At 46.8% G+C, this 14,493-nt stretch overlaps 1 protein-coding gene across 4 annotated transcripts in view; it reads left to right on the forward strand.

Annotated features, from left to right (window-relative positions):
* The window catches only part of LOC310770126 (maestro heat-like repeat-containing protein family member 7), a 21,954-nt gene continuing 7,461 nt past the window's right edge, over nt 1-14,493 (forward strand). For 2 of the 4 annotated variants that reach the window (XM_083630475.1, XM_083630474.1), the window contains exons 1-9: nt 1-484; nt 870-1,216; nt 2,649-2,791; nt 4,360-4,491; nt 7,012-7,091; nt 8,221-8,326; nt 10,713-10,808; nt 12,407-12,511; nt 14,018-14,153. In XM_083630475.1, coding sequence (XP_083486601.1) covers nt 483-484; nt 870-1,216; nt 2,649-2,791; nt 4,360-4,491; nt 7,012-7,091; nt 8,221-8,326; nt 10,713-10,808; nt 12,407-12,511; nt 14,018-14,153 — 1,147 coding nt within the window. In that variant the 5' untranslated portion in view covers nt 1-482. The remainder of the gene's footprint in view (nt 485-869; nt 1,217-2,648; nt 2,792-4,359; nt 4,492-7,011; nt 7,092-8,220; nt 8,327-10,712; nt 10,809-12,406; nt 12,512-14,017; nt 14,154-14,493) is intronic. The other 2 variants (XM_083630476.1, XM_083630477.1) reach the window with 2 other exon arrangements.

Consider the following 14,493-nt stretch of genomic DNA (forward strand, 5'->3'; position numbering starts at 1 on the left):
TCCTTTTCTTCTTTTTTACCTCTTGTTTTTTCTTGCCTTTCCCCTTTCTTCTTTTCTCAACTTTCTTGCAGTTCTCCATATTGATACATACAGCAGTGTATCAAACTCTGACTTTTGTTTTCTGGGTTTCTGGGGTTTTTCCTGTTGTTATTCTGTCTCTCACAGCTACAATAAACCTACCATTAAAATTATGGACTGGTCATTTCTTTGTCAGAGGGCAAACGGGCAAATTTAGCAGGGGATCAAATACTTTCCCCCCTCACTGTATCAATGAATATAATGTCAGAGGAACAATGGCCGCGGTTGCTAGGTTGCTAAGGTCATTGTGACACACCCTATACGCCTCATGAACATGTCAGGTGAGCAAAGGTGATTTGGCAAGAGAGAAGCTTCATGCTTCTGTTGGCCATTTTGTGACCGCTTCTAACATTTCTATATTGAGACAGAGAGAGAGTGTGTGACTGAGTGTGTGAGGGGGGGAAATGTAAGTTGAATTTCTTAGCTGATTCTGCCTTCTGGTTCCAGCTTTGTCTAGGGCAGTCTGAGGGGAGTTCCTTTCTCCCCAGGCAATGCAGGTTCTGTGCACAGCATAGCTAGCGATAGCAAATAGTCAATAATCCTAACCATGGTTACCACCACAGTGCCTTCCAGATGTCTTTGGACTCCAACTCCCATCATCCCCAGCCAGCACGACCAGGGATGATGGGAGTTGTAGTCCAACAATGTATTAGCCCTGATCTAAACCTTCAAGCACTTCCTTCACAAGATAGCCTATTTGCCTATGATAGCAAGCACATGTGGCCCCAGTTCAGTCTAGGTGTGTAGAGCAGGAGGATACTGCCAGCCTATCTTCTCCCACTCTGTTTTAGGCTGTCAAAGCTGCAGAAGCTGTTTTCAAAGAGCAACTCCAAGCAAGATCTGGGGAAAGGAGGAAGCGACAGCCAAGATGCTGCAGCTTCATCGAAAGCCAAGTCCCAGGACCGGAGGTTTGAACATTTCTATAGCCATACAGAAAGCAGTGTGGGCAAAGTTGCATTCTCTTCCCTTCCCAAGCTGAAATGGTTCCATCTGTCCAGGAGAAAGAACTCTATCACGCTGAGGAATTGGGATAAATTAAGCACGTTCTGGAGCTGCTGTGGAACCCAAAAGGTCTGGTCCCAAGAATGTAAGGTTCTGGAACCTAAGCAAGAGTCAAGGAGCTTGTCCACGGTTTTAGGTGAGGAGATGCCCTGGGTTCTTGAGAGGGATTCTGCATGGGAGGAGAGGGTTGGAGGAGAAATGGAATTACCTAGGAGGAGCCAGTGTGATGTAGTGGTTAAGAGCGATAGACTCGTAATCTGGTGAACCGTGTTCACTTCCCTGCTCCTCCACATGCAGCTGCTGGGTGACCTTGGGCCAGTCACACTTCTCTGAAGTCTCTCAGCCCCACTCACCTCACAGAGTGTTTGTTGTGGGGGAGGAAGGGAAAGGAGAATGTTAGCCGCTTTGAGACTCCTTCGGGTAGTGATAAAGCGGGATATCAAATCCAAACTCTTCTTCTTCTACCTAATTCACACTTTATGAAACAATATGTGAACTGGAACACAACCATCTTTTGAAATTCACACTTCTCTCAATTTTGCAGTAAAGTATACAAAAATGCAAGTACTAAGATAAAGTGTGTAGAGATAAGATACAAATCTATTGTGTTACAGTAACTTGCTTTAAAAAGATGTGTCTACAGTCATACCTTGGTTGCCGCCTTGGAACTTGTACGTTTCAGCTCCCGAACGACCGAAAACCGGAAGTGAGTGTTAAGGTTTTCAAACGATTTTCGGAAACTGAACGTCTGGTGCAGCTTCTGCAGCTTCTGATTGGCTGCAGGATGCTCTTGCAGCCAATCGGAAGCTGCGTCTTGGTTTTCAAACAGTTCTGGAAGTCTAACGAACTCCTGGAACGCATTCTGTTCGAGAACCAAGGTACGACTGTATTAGGAGAAATTTGCACTATAATGTTAACGAATTTCCCTGAGGACTTTGCAAACTGGGTGTGGAAATTTGGGGAACTGGATTTAGGATTAGAAAAATGAGAAACTGAGAGAAACTGAAATGGATTCACCCATCCCTAGGGTGGGTGAGGTGGAGGATTTTATGAAGATGCCAGAGGCTTAGGGTGTTGTCAGGAATGTGCAAATTATTCAACAAGAAGAAGCTAGGTCTCTTTCAAGAAGGTAAAGGTAAAGGGACCCCTGACCATTAGGTCCAGTCGTGGCCAACTCTGGGGTTGTGGCGCTCATCTCGCTTTATTGGCTGAGGGAGCCGGCGTACAGCTTCCGGGTCATGTGGCCAGCATGACTAAGCCGCTTCTGGCGAACCAGAGCAACTCACGGAAACGACGTTTACCTTCCCGCCAGAGCGGTAACTATTTATCTACTTGCACTTTGATGTGCTTTCGAACTGCTAGGTGGGCAGGAGCTGGGACCAAGCAATGGGAGCTCACCCCATTGCAGGGATTCGAACCGCCGACCTTCTGATCGGCAAACCCTAGGCTCTGTGGTTTAACCCACAGCGCCACCTGCGTCCCATTTCAAGAAGGTAGGAGATACTAATAAGAAAGTAGGAGATGCTAATATGCCTTCCTGTTCTCTGTTTACCCCTCTCAATTCCTAGATTCAACATCAACAAGCCTCAACCACTTCTCCACCTCCTCTGTCTTTTCATCTACTTCCAACGGGTCAGATGTGAATGACAGCATTGAACTAGATGGTGATGCTGTCAACATCATCCTCAAGCGCATGGAGGAGGAAGACAAGGTACAAAACCCCTCAGCACATGATGCTTCCTGCACATGGTACTTCTATAGTACTACTAATGCGCTTGCTTGGGAAACGTGATTCTACAGATGTCTGAAGCCTGTTTCTTGTTGACGCAGTGAGTTCTTCACAAACAGCAGCTGCTTGGGAGAATTAAGTTGGATGCTACTAGCAGCTCCTACTGTAATATCCTTGCCAGGCTGTTGTCAAGTCTGGTAGGGCTGGCCCAGAAACAAGCATGTTTTGGCCAAATGAGCACGAACACATCACCAGTAATGTAGAGTCTTGGGACTGGGTAGAGGAGCATGTGCACAGGGTTCCTGGGAAAGAAAACGTGTAGGGATGATCGCAGAGTGGGGAGTGGGGTCCGGAGGGAGCGCACTCCCCACCCGCAGGCAGCCACAGTCTGCCTGGATGCGTGACCTTGGGGTGCGGAGCACCCCCCCCAGACAAGCCACAGCTGTCTGAACATCGTACCCTCTGTCTAACCGTTTGCGATCTCAGTAGTCTGTGATGCCCTGTCTGCGACCTTTGTCTCTGAGACCATTTGTCTCCTTCGTCATACACTGTGCAAGGGGAAAATGACGTGGTGGAAACAGGTGCCAAAATAACTTTGTACCACCCCACAATCTCGGGACCGGAAGATGTGTAAAGGTCACAGCCCAAAATGTACCTATCTGCCTGGTTTGCATATTTGTGTCAATAAAAGGAGGCTCCACAGGACTGGCCAGCAGCTTGCATGCAGCTCACCTGTGCACAGTTCACCTGCGTTATCAACTCCTGCCTCATGTCCATCACTTCAAAACAGAGCCGAGATCTGAGGACTTAACCAGGAAAGGAGTACTTGCTAAAAGGAAATAGTATACAAGATTACATTCACCTTACTGAAGGTTCTCCCCGAAGGGAGAGAGTGAAACAGCCACACCCAGAGAGGATGAGAATAGGGGGTTTGGGTGAGAAGTGACCAGAAAGATGGGACAGGAGGGAGGATGAGTGAAAGAGAGAGCTTTTACCTAGCCCTGAGTTTGCTGAGATGCACAGAGGGAGGGAGGGTGAGCAGGCTCCACAGGGGTAGGCTTGGACCCATGCGGGAAGGTCAAGAGTCCCAGGCAGCAGTGGGGCATCCACCAAGCAGGAGAAAATAAATCTAGCCACAGTAGGAGTTCCACTGGGCAGAAACATAGGAAGATACAGGGCCGGCCCACCCGTCAGGCAAGATGAGGCAACTGCCTCAGGTGGCAGGATCCACAGGGGCTGCAGATCTGGCCTCCCAAGGAATGCACAGTGACACAGACTTACTTTCTTTCTCATGGAGGGTTGTGTAGCTATAACCATAAAAAAGGAATGAACTGTTTTCGCTACAAAGTGGGAACGCAAGATCCCAGTTACCCTCTTCTGAGCTCATCACTTTTCTAGTTTTGTAGCGTCTCTGAGCAGTTGTGAAATAGGTGGGTTAATTCTGCAGTTCAGTTCTCATTCCGAGCCAACCAGGAAGGATGTCTAGGACACATCAAGAAAGGCTCAATAATGCCCTCTCCTAACTGCCCCGGTTCTCTCTCAATTTACAGAGCAAACAGGATGAGAACGGGGACATTAGTTTCCTCAGCGCCATCTCCGCTTTATGCATCGCTACACAGCATAAACGACGGAACAAACTGAAACTTCTGTACACCAAAGACGAATTAACAGAGGCTGTCGTGGTAAGTGAGGGGCAGCATCAGAAATCCAATAAGGAGGTGGCAGCTAGCCAGTAGATGAGAGGCACGAGGTCTGGCTTTGGAGTTAAAGGTAAAGGTAAAGGGACCCCTGACCATTAGGTCCAGTTGTGGCTGACTCTGGGGTTGCGGCGCTCATCTCGCTTTACTGGCCGAGGGAGCCGGCGTACAGCTTCCGGATCATGTGGCCAGCATAACTAAGTCACTTCTGGCGAACCAGAGCAGCGCACAGAAACACCGTTTACCTTCCCGCCAGAGCAGTACCTATTTATCTACTTGCACTGGTGTGCTTTCAAACTGCTAGGTTGGCAGGAGCAGGGACCGAGCAACGGGAGCTCACCCCGTCACGGGGATTCGAACCACCGACCTTCTGATCGGCAAGTCCTAGGCTCTGTGGTTTAACTCAAAGCACCACCCATGTTAGTTCTGTGGAAATAAACCTGGCAAGTGCGGAAGGACTATGAAACCATTTGGAATAGGGTCACCAAATCCACTTGAAGACACCCTACGGGCATGCAGTTGTAATTCCTTCCCCAAGGTGTTATGCAGAGGACCTCCTTGCTAAGCTTGCTTGGGACTCCCCTGTCTCTATATTTCTCTGTATTTGCATTTGTCTCTGTGTCTGAAACCCATGTTTCAGCAACAAGTCCTTCTGGGGTAATAGTGGCTGGGGGAAATTGAGTTGGCTGCCAGGGAGACCTCTGCTCCGTGCAGCTCTTGGCTCTGTTCCTGACAGAGGACAGACAGTTAATCGGCATGGCAGAGCTGGCCCTGTCTTTGTTTGGATAGTGAAGCCTTCCCCTCAAGTTCTGAAGGTGGGAAAACAAACTAGGACTTCCCCAAAGAGGTTTCTATTCAAAGAAGAACAAGACAAAGCACAGCCATGTTTCTGAAAACCATCCCAGAAAAGAGGGGTGGAAAATGAGCCAATTAAAAACAATAAACTAAAATAAAAAACCGACCAAATTACAGTCCAAATTATTAATTATGAATTTTTTTTCGGGCTCCCCATAGTCTGGACCTCTGAAGTGTATCTCCAATATCTCCGTTCCTGCCGCCTCTTGTTGTTTTCATATTTTCCACATTCCGATCTTAACACTTTAAAGTTCTCCGTCCCTGGCTATATGATTCTCAATCATGTCAGAAATCATATATCCTTTCATTCACTGAGTACAGCTTTATTTGTGTATATATATATTTTTTCAACTGTCAATTTACCGGCGCAGTTTTTCCTGACTTCATTCCAGTCGTCCAATCTGGGCTGTTGTCCAAGGCTATCGTCTAAAGTTTAATGACTCAGCAACTCCCAAGTTGTTAAATCATTCTATTCCGGGCTGTTGTCGAAGCCTTTCGTTTGAAATTTAATGGCATAGTAACTTCCACCTTGTTGTTACTGTAAATCGTTGAGCATACTGTTTGCAATACAGTGGTACCTTGGGTTAAGTACTTAATTCGTTCCAGAGGTCCGTTCTTAACCTGAAACTGTTCTCAACCTGAAGCACCACTTTAGCTAATGGGACCTCCTGCTGCCATTGCGCCGTTGGAGCATGATTTCTGTTCTCATCCTGAAGCAAAGTTCTTAACCTGAAGCACTATTTCTGGGTTAGCGGAGTCTGTAACCTGAAGCGTATGTAATCTGAAGCGTATGTAACCCGAGGTACCACTGTATTGCAATGTAAATGAACTGTATTCCACAGATACAAGTCATATGGCGATCTATCAGCCTTCCCAGAGACCACACAATCCCCCCCTTTGGGCCCTAGAAGGGGGGTTGCTAGACATCCATTCAGCCCTCTCTCTCTCGCTCATAAAGGATGGATTATGATATGGATATGTTAATTGGCTGTTTTTTTTTGGAAAATCAATAACAATGATTTAAAAAGAAAAAAGAAAACGAGTGGTGGGTGGGTGACAAAATGGTGTGTGTGGGAGAGGTCCTTTTGCTTCTAAGTTGCCTTGAGAATAATTTGATAGAAAGATGGGGTATAAATTATTAAAATGAATTTAAAAAGTGGGGAGGCCTGCAGTGACTCTAAGGCTATTCAACAGCATTCCTGCATTGATGAGAGAGGGATGGAGGGAGATGGAAGATCAGATGGTTGGAAAGGAGAAACAGAGAGAGTTTCTATATCCTTAAGTCTACTAAAATGCATAGAGGAAAGCAGGGAAATGAGGAATTCTCGACGGCAGGCTTAGATCCAGGCAGGAGATTTTCCAGGGAAAGGAGGTGGAGAGTCTAGGGACCCTCTTTGTAAAGGGAGCATCTGATGTTTTATGGGTGCTTTGGGTAAATGGCCAGAAAGGAATGCAGGTTTTTGCTTGCCTGTTGGGCTAATACGGATCGTGAGACAAGACAGAGGTGCGGGGACAAAATGGGAGTATACTGGTAACGGGCTCGTGAATGAGAAAGTGCTTAGACGAAACCATTTGGGATGAAAGTGCCCCACTGAAATCTGTGGAAAGAGGTCATTCACCTGCTCTGTTCTGGCCCTTGGTCTCTTTCAGGTGGTGATGGAGAAACTCCCGGTTCACTCTGTGCCCACATCAGTTCTACCGTGCTGCATGGTGGCCATTTACAACTTGAGGTATGCCTCCTGCAGAACAGGGATTCCTGATCCTTCTAAGAAGCAATTAGCGCGTGCGAAGACCGTTGTATTTGTGATGAATGAGGGTAGAAAATAATACATTTTCAGGGAACCAGATGCAATACGGTAAACGGCCCGGGAGTAGCCCAGACAATCGGATACAATAGGTCAAAGACTTTCAAAACAGAAATGGCTGAAAGTGTAGCCTTTTCAGGCTTTGCCCATGGATTGGAAGAGCATTGCGCCCGGGAGAGGGAAGTGGGAGTCAAGCAGACACTCAAGGGTTGATCCAGAGAAAGAGCTTTATTGCTACCATCCGGGCTGGTAGAAGGAGCAAGCATGATAACTCACAAGCTTAGCACGAGTTCACAGCCATTTGCACAGAGCATATATTCCCCTCCAGTTCCCTCCCCCTTCTCCCCCTCCTCAGGAGTCTTGCCTCATGAGTTTCCCTGAGCATGAACAGAAAGCTCCTGTCTTGGGACTCTTGGCGCCCTTCCCAGGAAAGGAGGTTGAGAAGCCAAGGGGGTTGAGAAGCCTTGTGTTTCAGCGTGTCCAAGATTTGTTGCAACTGGGTGAGATAAGACTCAGTTCCCAGGCCTGCTTATTCTTGGCATTGACAGAGCCTATTCATTAGCTTTTTGAAGCTTTCTTGTGCTGATAAAAATAATGTTTTGCCTATGCAGCAGCATCTTGTGAGAAAGCAGAGAAGAGCAGAGAAAAGCTGAAGCTGTGGATTTTTAGAAGAGAGAAAGGGGAAATTTGGTTTTGAGGCCTGGGGTGAAGTCTTGAGGCCTGGGGTGATTTCGGGCCTAGGTGGGGTCACCTGTCCTCACCTCCTTCAAAAGAAGTGGGGAGGCTGGTACTCTGAGAGGCTCCAGAGAGGAGCAACTGACTCCCCTTGGAAGTGCCCACACAGATCTTAGAAGGCATTTGTTTTCTCCACACCTTGGGAAATATAGTCTCCAAGCCCAAGGAGGGGAGCCTGGTCTCCTTCCGTCCTCCGTGCACATCCTGGCGTTTGGGATCTGAAGTCCTGTGCTTCTCAAGTCCCAGGAGGAGCCTCCCTGCGGGAGATTAGGAAATTCTGGCAGTGCATAATCTAATACTTTTTCCTCCACCCCACCAGTAAAATCAAGCCTCCACTTGATCCAGAACTGGAGTCGTGTGTACTGCGGTTGGCTATGCATGGGGTTTTCACAATGGACATTGGGACTGGGGACGCCACCAAACAGGTAGGCAGCGATGGGCCACCACCTTGGATGGCTTTGAAAGAGGATTGGATAAATTCACAGAGAAGAGGGCTGTCAAACTGCTGCCAGCCGTGACGGCTGAGCTGTGCCTGCCCACTTGGGAGGCCGCCATCCTTCCAAATACCAACTGCTGGAAAGGGGAAGAGTGCTGTTGCGCTCATGTTCTGCTCCCTGGTTCCCACAGGGATCTGGTTGGCCACTGTGAGCACAAGGGTGCTGGCCTAGATGGTCCATTGGCCTGATCCAGCAGGTTCCTTTTTATGCTCTTATGTAGGTAAATTCTTGTTGAACCCACGAACCATGGGGTTGCCAGCATGGCATTCCCTGGCACCCACAGGGTCATCTCCTCGGCCTCTTATTGAAATTAGACTTGAAAGAAGCATTCTATTGTACCCAATAGAATAGGCTGAAGTGTGTGTTGTTCCCACAGTTGTTACTCCTATTCACGTTTGCGGCCACATGCCCCCCCAAATTAGTGACCCCTACAGTACTATGTCAGGGGATGCGGGTGGCGCTGTGGTCTAAACCACAAAGCCTAGGTCGGCAGTTCGAATCCCCGCGACGGGGTGAGCTCCCGTTGCTCGGTCCCTGCTCCTGCCAATCTAGCAGTTCGAAAGCACGTCAAAAGTGCAAGTAGATAAATAGGTACCGCTCCGGCGGGAAGATAAACAGCGTTTCTGTGCGCTGCTCTGGTTCGCCAGAAGCGGCTTAGTCATGCTGGCCATGTGACCTGGAAGCTGTACGCCGGCTCCCTCGGCCTGTAGAGCGAGATGAGCGCACAACCCCAGAGTCGTCCGCGACTGGACCTAACAGTCAGGGGTACCCTTACCTTTACCTTTACAGTACTATGTCAAATACATACTTGATTCCTTATCTTATTCATTTTTTAATAATAATTTTTATTAATTTTCTAATTTACATTTTAAAATATTCCTTTAAATCTTTTTTTTTTGAAATCGTTTTTATTTAATTTTACAAATATAAATTTATAACAAAACCAAATACGTATCCATATAACTCTCACGAACCCCCACCATCCCCTCCATGGGTCCTAACGTCAACATTTTCAACTGCGTATTATATCAGTCTTATTTTATATCTGTTCATATTGTCCATAGTATTTGTTACAATACAAGTGAGATTAAAATGATGCTAATGTTTTCATCTGTTTGCAGTGATCTCCTAAGTAAATTAAAAAAAAATCCCAGTAAATAAATCCTTTTTGTTGTCTTGGTCCCTGAGTTTTCCGGTCAGTTTTGCCATTCCTCTCTGGTAGGGATTCTTTCTTCTTTAAACAATCTTACATCAGTGTCTTCCCTTCTTTTCCTTCTGTGGTTCAGTTTGGTTCTGGGGTACATCCTTGCATATTTTACATAATCCAAACCATTCAGTATTCCAATATTGCATTCATCAAACTTACTTGCACTGTTGAATTTATCTTAATGCTACCAGCGTTTTCACATGTGCACAATTTTCAGCCATATATTCAATAAACATTGCCCAGTCTTCTTTAAATGTGTGCTCTGATTCCTTATCTTATTTGAATCCCTCGTAGTTTGCCATCGGGGTGCATCGGGCAAAGTTCTGTGCCCCTCAACAAGGCACAAAGAGGCTAGAAAGTGGGTTTTGGTTATAGCTCACATCATCATCATCATCATAAATTACCGTATTTTTCGCTCTATAAGACGCACCAGACCATAAGACGCACCAAGTTTTTGGAGGCGGAAAACAAGAAAAAAATATTCTGAATCTCAGAAGCCAGAACAACAAGAGGGATCGCTGCGCAGCGAAAGCAGCGATCTCTCTTGCTGTTCTGCCTTCTGGGATAGCTGTGCAGCCTGCATGCTCTCCATAAGACGCACACACATTTCGCCTTACTTTTTAGGAGGGAAAAAGTGAGTCTTATAGAGCAAAAAATACGGTATTTATACCCGCCCATCTGGCTGAGTTTCCCCAGCCACTCTGGGCGGCTTCCAATCAAGTGTTAAAAACAATACAGCATTAAATATTAAAAACTTCCCTAAACAGGGCTGCCTTCAGATGTCTTTTAAAGAGAAGATAGCTGCTTATTTCCTTCACATCTGAAGGGAGGGCGTTCCACAGGGCGGGCGCCACTACCGAGAAGGCCCTCTGTCTGGTTCCCTGTAACCTCACTTCTCGCAATGAGGGAACCGCCAGAAGGCCCTTGGCACTGGATCTCAGTGTCCAGGCTAAACGATAACAGCATGTTATCTGTAGAACCACTTCTAGTGAGAGGTTCTCCCTTTGATGGCCGGACCTTAACGGCTCTGGGATGAAGCCTATTTGCAGGCATGCTTTGTTGGGGAGAAAACCCAGCTCTCACGCAGGGATTTCCCTTTTCTTCCAGGCGCTGTATAGAACAACTTCAGCGACGCTCGAAATCCTGCTCAGGTCATTATTAGCAGAGGATCCGACCACCAAGCATCTGCTGAGGATCTTAAAAGTAAGTGATATATTGAAGAAGATATATTGCGGCAAAGGAAGGCCTGGCAGGGAGATATTGCAACCTAAGCAACAGCTGGTCTGCAAAATCACCCACCATGCATTATTGTAGGGTTTCCTCCGTTGGCAGAGTTTGGGCATAATATTGTGATTTCCAGGCCCATGAATAACTGACTGAACCAAGACAGGTTTCAAAACAAAGATTCAGGGGAGAAATGACCAAGTAGACTAATATCTCCCAGTCCAGTCTATTAGGAGGTATTATTTTCTCCCTTGGGCACTCAGGGCCACTTACACACTCATAGAATCAAATAGTGGTTAAGCTTCAGGGTGCAGCTGAGAGATTATACCCTAGCAGAGCTGGCCCTGCCATTAGGCAGAGTGAAGTAGCTGCCTCAGGCAGCTGGCTTTGGCCTTCACAGAATGGCAACGAATAGTTAGTCATTTAATTTATTTTTATTCTGTTCTATTCTATTTATTTATTATTATTTTATTTTCACAAAGTAATAACCATACATAAATGAGAATAAAAATGTGCACCCCACCACCGAGACCATTCCATTGTAACTATGCCACCTCCCAAAATTTCAACACCCCTTTCCGTTTTAACAGTACAAATTCTACAAACACCCTCCATATCTCCTCAAAATCTATGCTCTTGGCATATTCTGCATTTTGCCTTAATGGCACATTAAATTAACAATTAAGGTTATTCTATTTTTGTTGCCAGGGAAGGGCACTCATTCTTTTCTACCTTGACTGAGGAGTGGGACAGCACTATCTGCTGCCCCACCTCAGGCAACCAAATAGCTGCTCTCCTATAATATTTATTTAAAAAAATGCTTGAACACAGAAAATTAGTGGGTTTAGGAGGATTCTGCCAAGCCTTATCCCTGGCATATGTGGCCACATGCTATGTTATGTACTGAGTTGAATAGGATCCAACATGCAGCAGTCTGATTGGTCCTAGAACAATAGGATTCAGAATGCAGCAGTCTGATTGGTCTTAGAACAATAGGATTCAGAATGCAGCAGTCTGATTGGTCCTCGGGAGCCACCCAATCCAGCTCCAGGTGGAAGTGAATCCGCAACCTGATTGGCCTACAGGTGAATCCTGGAATTAGCCAATCACTGGGGCCTATTGTGTAAATAATGTATATAAAGCAGACATCCTGGGGGAACTTTCATTCCTCCTCACCACTATGAGCTGAATAAAGAGCATGAAATCCACTCTCGACACCAAGTATATTTCATGCTAATAGGGGACATCCAAGCTAAAATGCCACGTCATTCATCAGGCACGAAGCATTGCAAGTCCACCACAAATCGTCCGGAGATAAAACAGTAGATCCTGATCTACTTCCTGCCCATTCCTGAACTAAGACATATCTATGAAGAGGAACAATTCATCCTAGGAGAACTCATGTGTCAGATGCACAGCCTTCCAACATTTTGGTTGGTCCTAAAAACAAAACAAAAAACCCCACTGCTTGTGGATTTTGGATTATGGATCACTGCTGCTTTCTTTGTTTTGAGCAAAAGGGTTGCATGAGACGTTGTAGCAGTGCAATATTCCTGAGGTGTTGCTTCCCCCTGCAGCACATCCATTTTTGGATACACTCGAAATACAAAGTGGAGAGAATCAGAGCTATCAAAAGCAGTGCTGCGCTCCTACGTTTTGCTGTCCTTATGCCAGATTTTGATGTAAGTGTGACCTCATATGCTGCCCCCTGTTGCTCTAGGGAGCAAATGTGAGAGCTGCTACAACTGATTTTTAGATTTATCCCTCCCTCCAGAGCCAATTCATATTGAGAACTGAATGTTATTTTCAGTATCTTAGTCTAAAAGGAATAGGAGAGGGGAAAGCCAATAATTGAAGGGGTGGCGGCAGCTAGGAATGGCTTTGTTTGCATAAGACCAGCATGCTCTTCTTGGGTCCCTTTGAGTGATAGCCTGTATCTCGCAGAGATGCAGGTGGCGCTGGGGTCTAAACCACTGAGCCTCTTGAGCTTGTCGATCAGAAGGTCGGTGGTTTGAATCCCCACAATGGGGTGAGCTCCCGTTGCTCCGTCCCAGCTCCTGCCAACCTAGCAGTTTGAAAGCATGCCAGTGCAAGTAGATAAATAGGTACTGCTGCGGCGGGAAGGTAAACGGTGGTTCTGTGCGCTCTGGTTTCTGTCACAGTGTCCCGTTGCACCAGAAGCGGTTTAGTCCTGCTGGCCACGACCCGGAAAGCTGTCTGTGGACAAACGCCGGCTCCCTTGGCCTGAAAGCGGAGATGGGTGCCATACCCCATAATCGAATTTGACTGGACTTAACTGTCCCAGGGTCCTTTACCTTTTTACCTCTCTGCTCCCATCCATACCACTGGGTTGTTCCTGGCATTCCAGGTTGTTGATAGGTGCATTGGGGTTCCTCTTTTGGCTTGAACTGTGTGGATTTGCTGTTCTGGCAAAATACACGGAGGCCCTACATCCATCTTCTCCCATCCAAAGGACAGAGAGGAGGCTATGTTCTCTGGAAGTATCTGTCTAACCTAGTCCATAGCTGTCAACCATCCCTTATTTGGCAGGAAAGTCCCTTATCCCAGCGCCATGTCCCGCTGCTGTCCCTTATTGATGATGTCCCTTAAATTTCCCGGGTTTCAAAGGAAGCAGCTCCTCTACCTCCCTCCCTGCCAGCCAGGGAGGCACCAACTGTGTTGCTTGGCTGCGTTGCTCACCCAATAAGGAGTCTAAGAACGACTGGGGGGTGGAGCTTGCATGCCTTGTGCTGATCAAATCGGCCGTGTTGCTTGGGGACTCGCCTTTGCTCAGCGCTTCCCAGTGGAGAGGCAACGGTGGTTTTCCTTGCTGCATCCCCTTTGCTGGGTTGCTGCGCTGTGGGAACCACTGCTTGAGGCTTTGTTTGGCTGCTGGCTGGGCTTTCTGCCTTTGGCTCGGAGGGGCTCAGAAGTTGAACATACCTGTGCTCTGAAAATCCCTTATTTTGGCTGCTGATCCCTTATTTTTGAGGCTGCTGGTCCCTTACTGTCAAATCTGTAAGTTGACAGCTATGACCTAGTCTGCCCATTTTGGAGATGCAAAGTATTATTTTAAGAGTTTCTGAGAAGCGCTTAGATTTTGAGGTGAGGCGTACACATTAAAGATAGAGAGGATCTGACAGAGAACTGGGGGGGGGGGAAATCTCTCTGGTTTTCCTTCTTGCTAGGCTACTTGCAAACTCCCAGAACTGGGGCACCATGTGGCAGAGCTGGCAATTTGTATTGGGGACCCCCAAGCAGCAGTCAGCCGACATGCCAGGGAGAGTATCTTCCGTCTCTACGAGCTGCTCCTGCACCAGAAAGGCAAGTAAGCTGGAAAAGTTGCAACAACAGTTCCATTCTTAAATATGATGGAATACATTAAAGACCTTAGTTTTACGCGCTAGCGAAATATGATTAGAACCTCTAGTCTCAGTTCATAGTGTGTTTTCCCATTAATATCAGTTGAGTCTCATGTTGACTCTCTGGTAATGGTGCATTTCCCGCAAAGTTGACTCAGTGGGGAAGAAAGAAGCTGTTGTCTTGTTCAGTAGTATTTCACAATGCTATACTCTCCCCTTTCCCAGTAAAAGAGCCCACCCTTTGAGCAAAGCTGGTAGGAGATCAGCATGCAAGAGCATTTGACATTCCTCCATATAAGCCA

The sequence above is a fragment of the Podarcis filfolensis genome (genome assembly GCF_964270895.1).
Source record: "Podarcis filfolensis genome assembly, chromosome: 1".
NCBI classification, from domain to species: Eukaryota; Metazoa; Chordata; class Lepidosauria; order Squamata; family Lacertidae; genus Podarcis; species Podarcis filfolensis.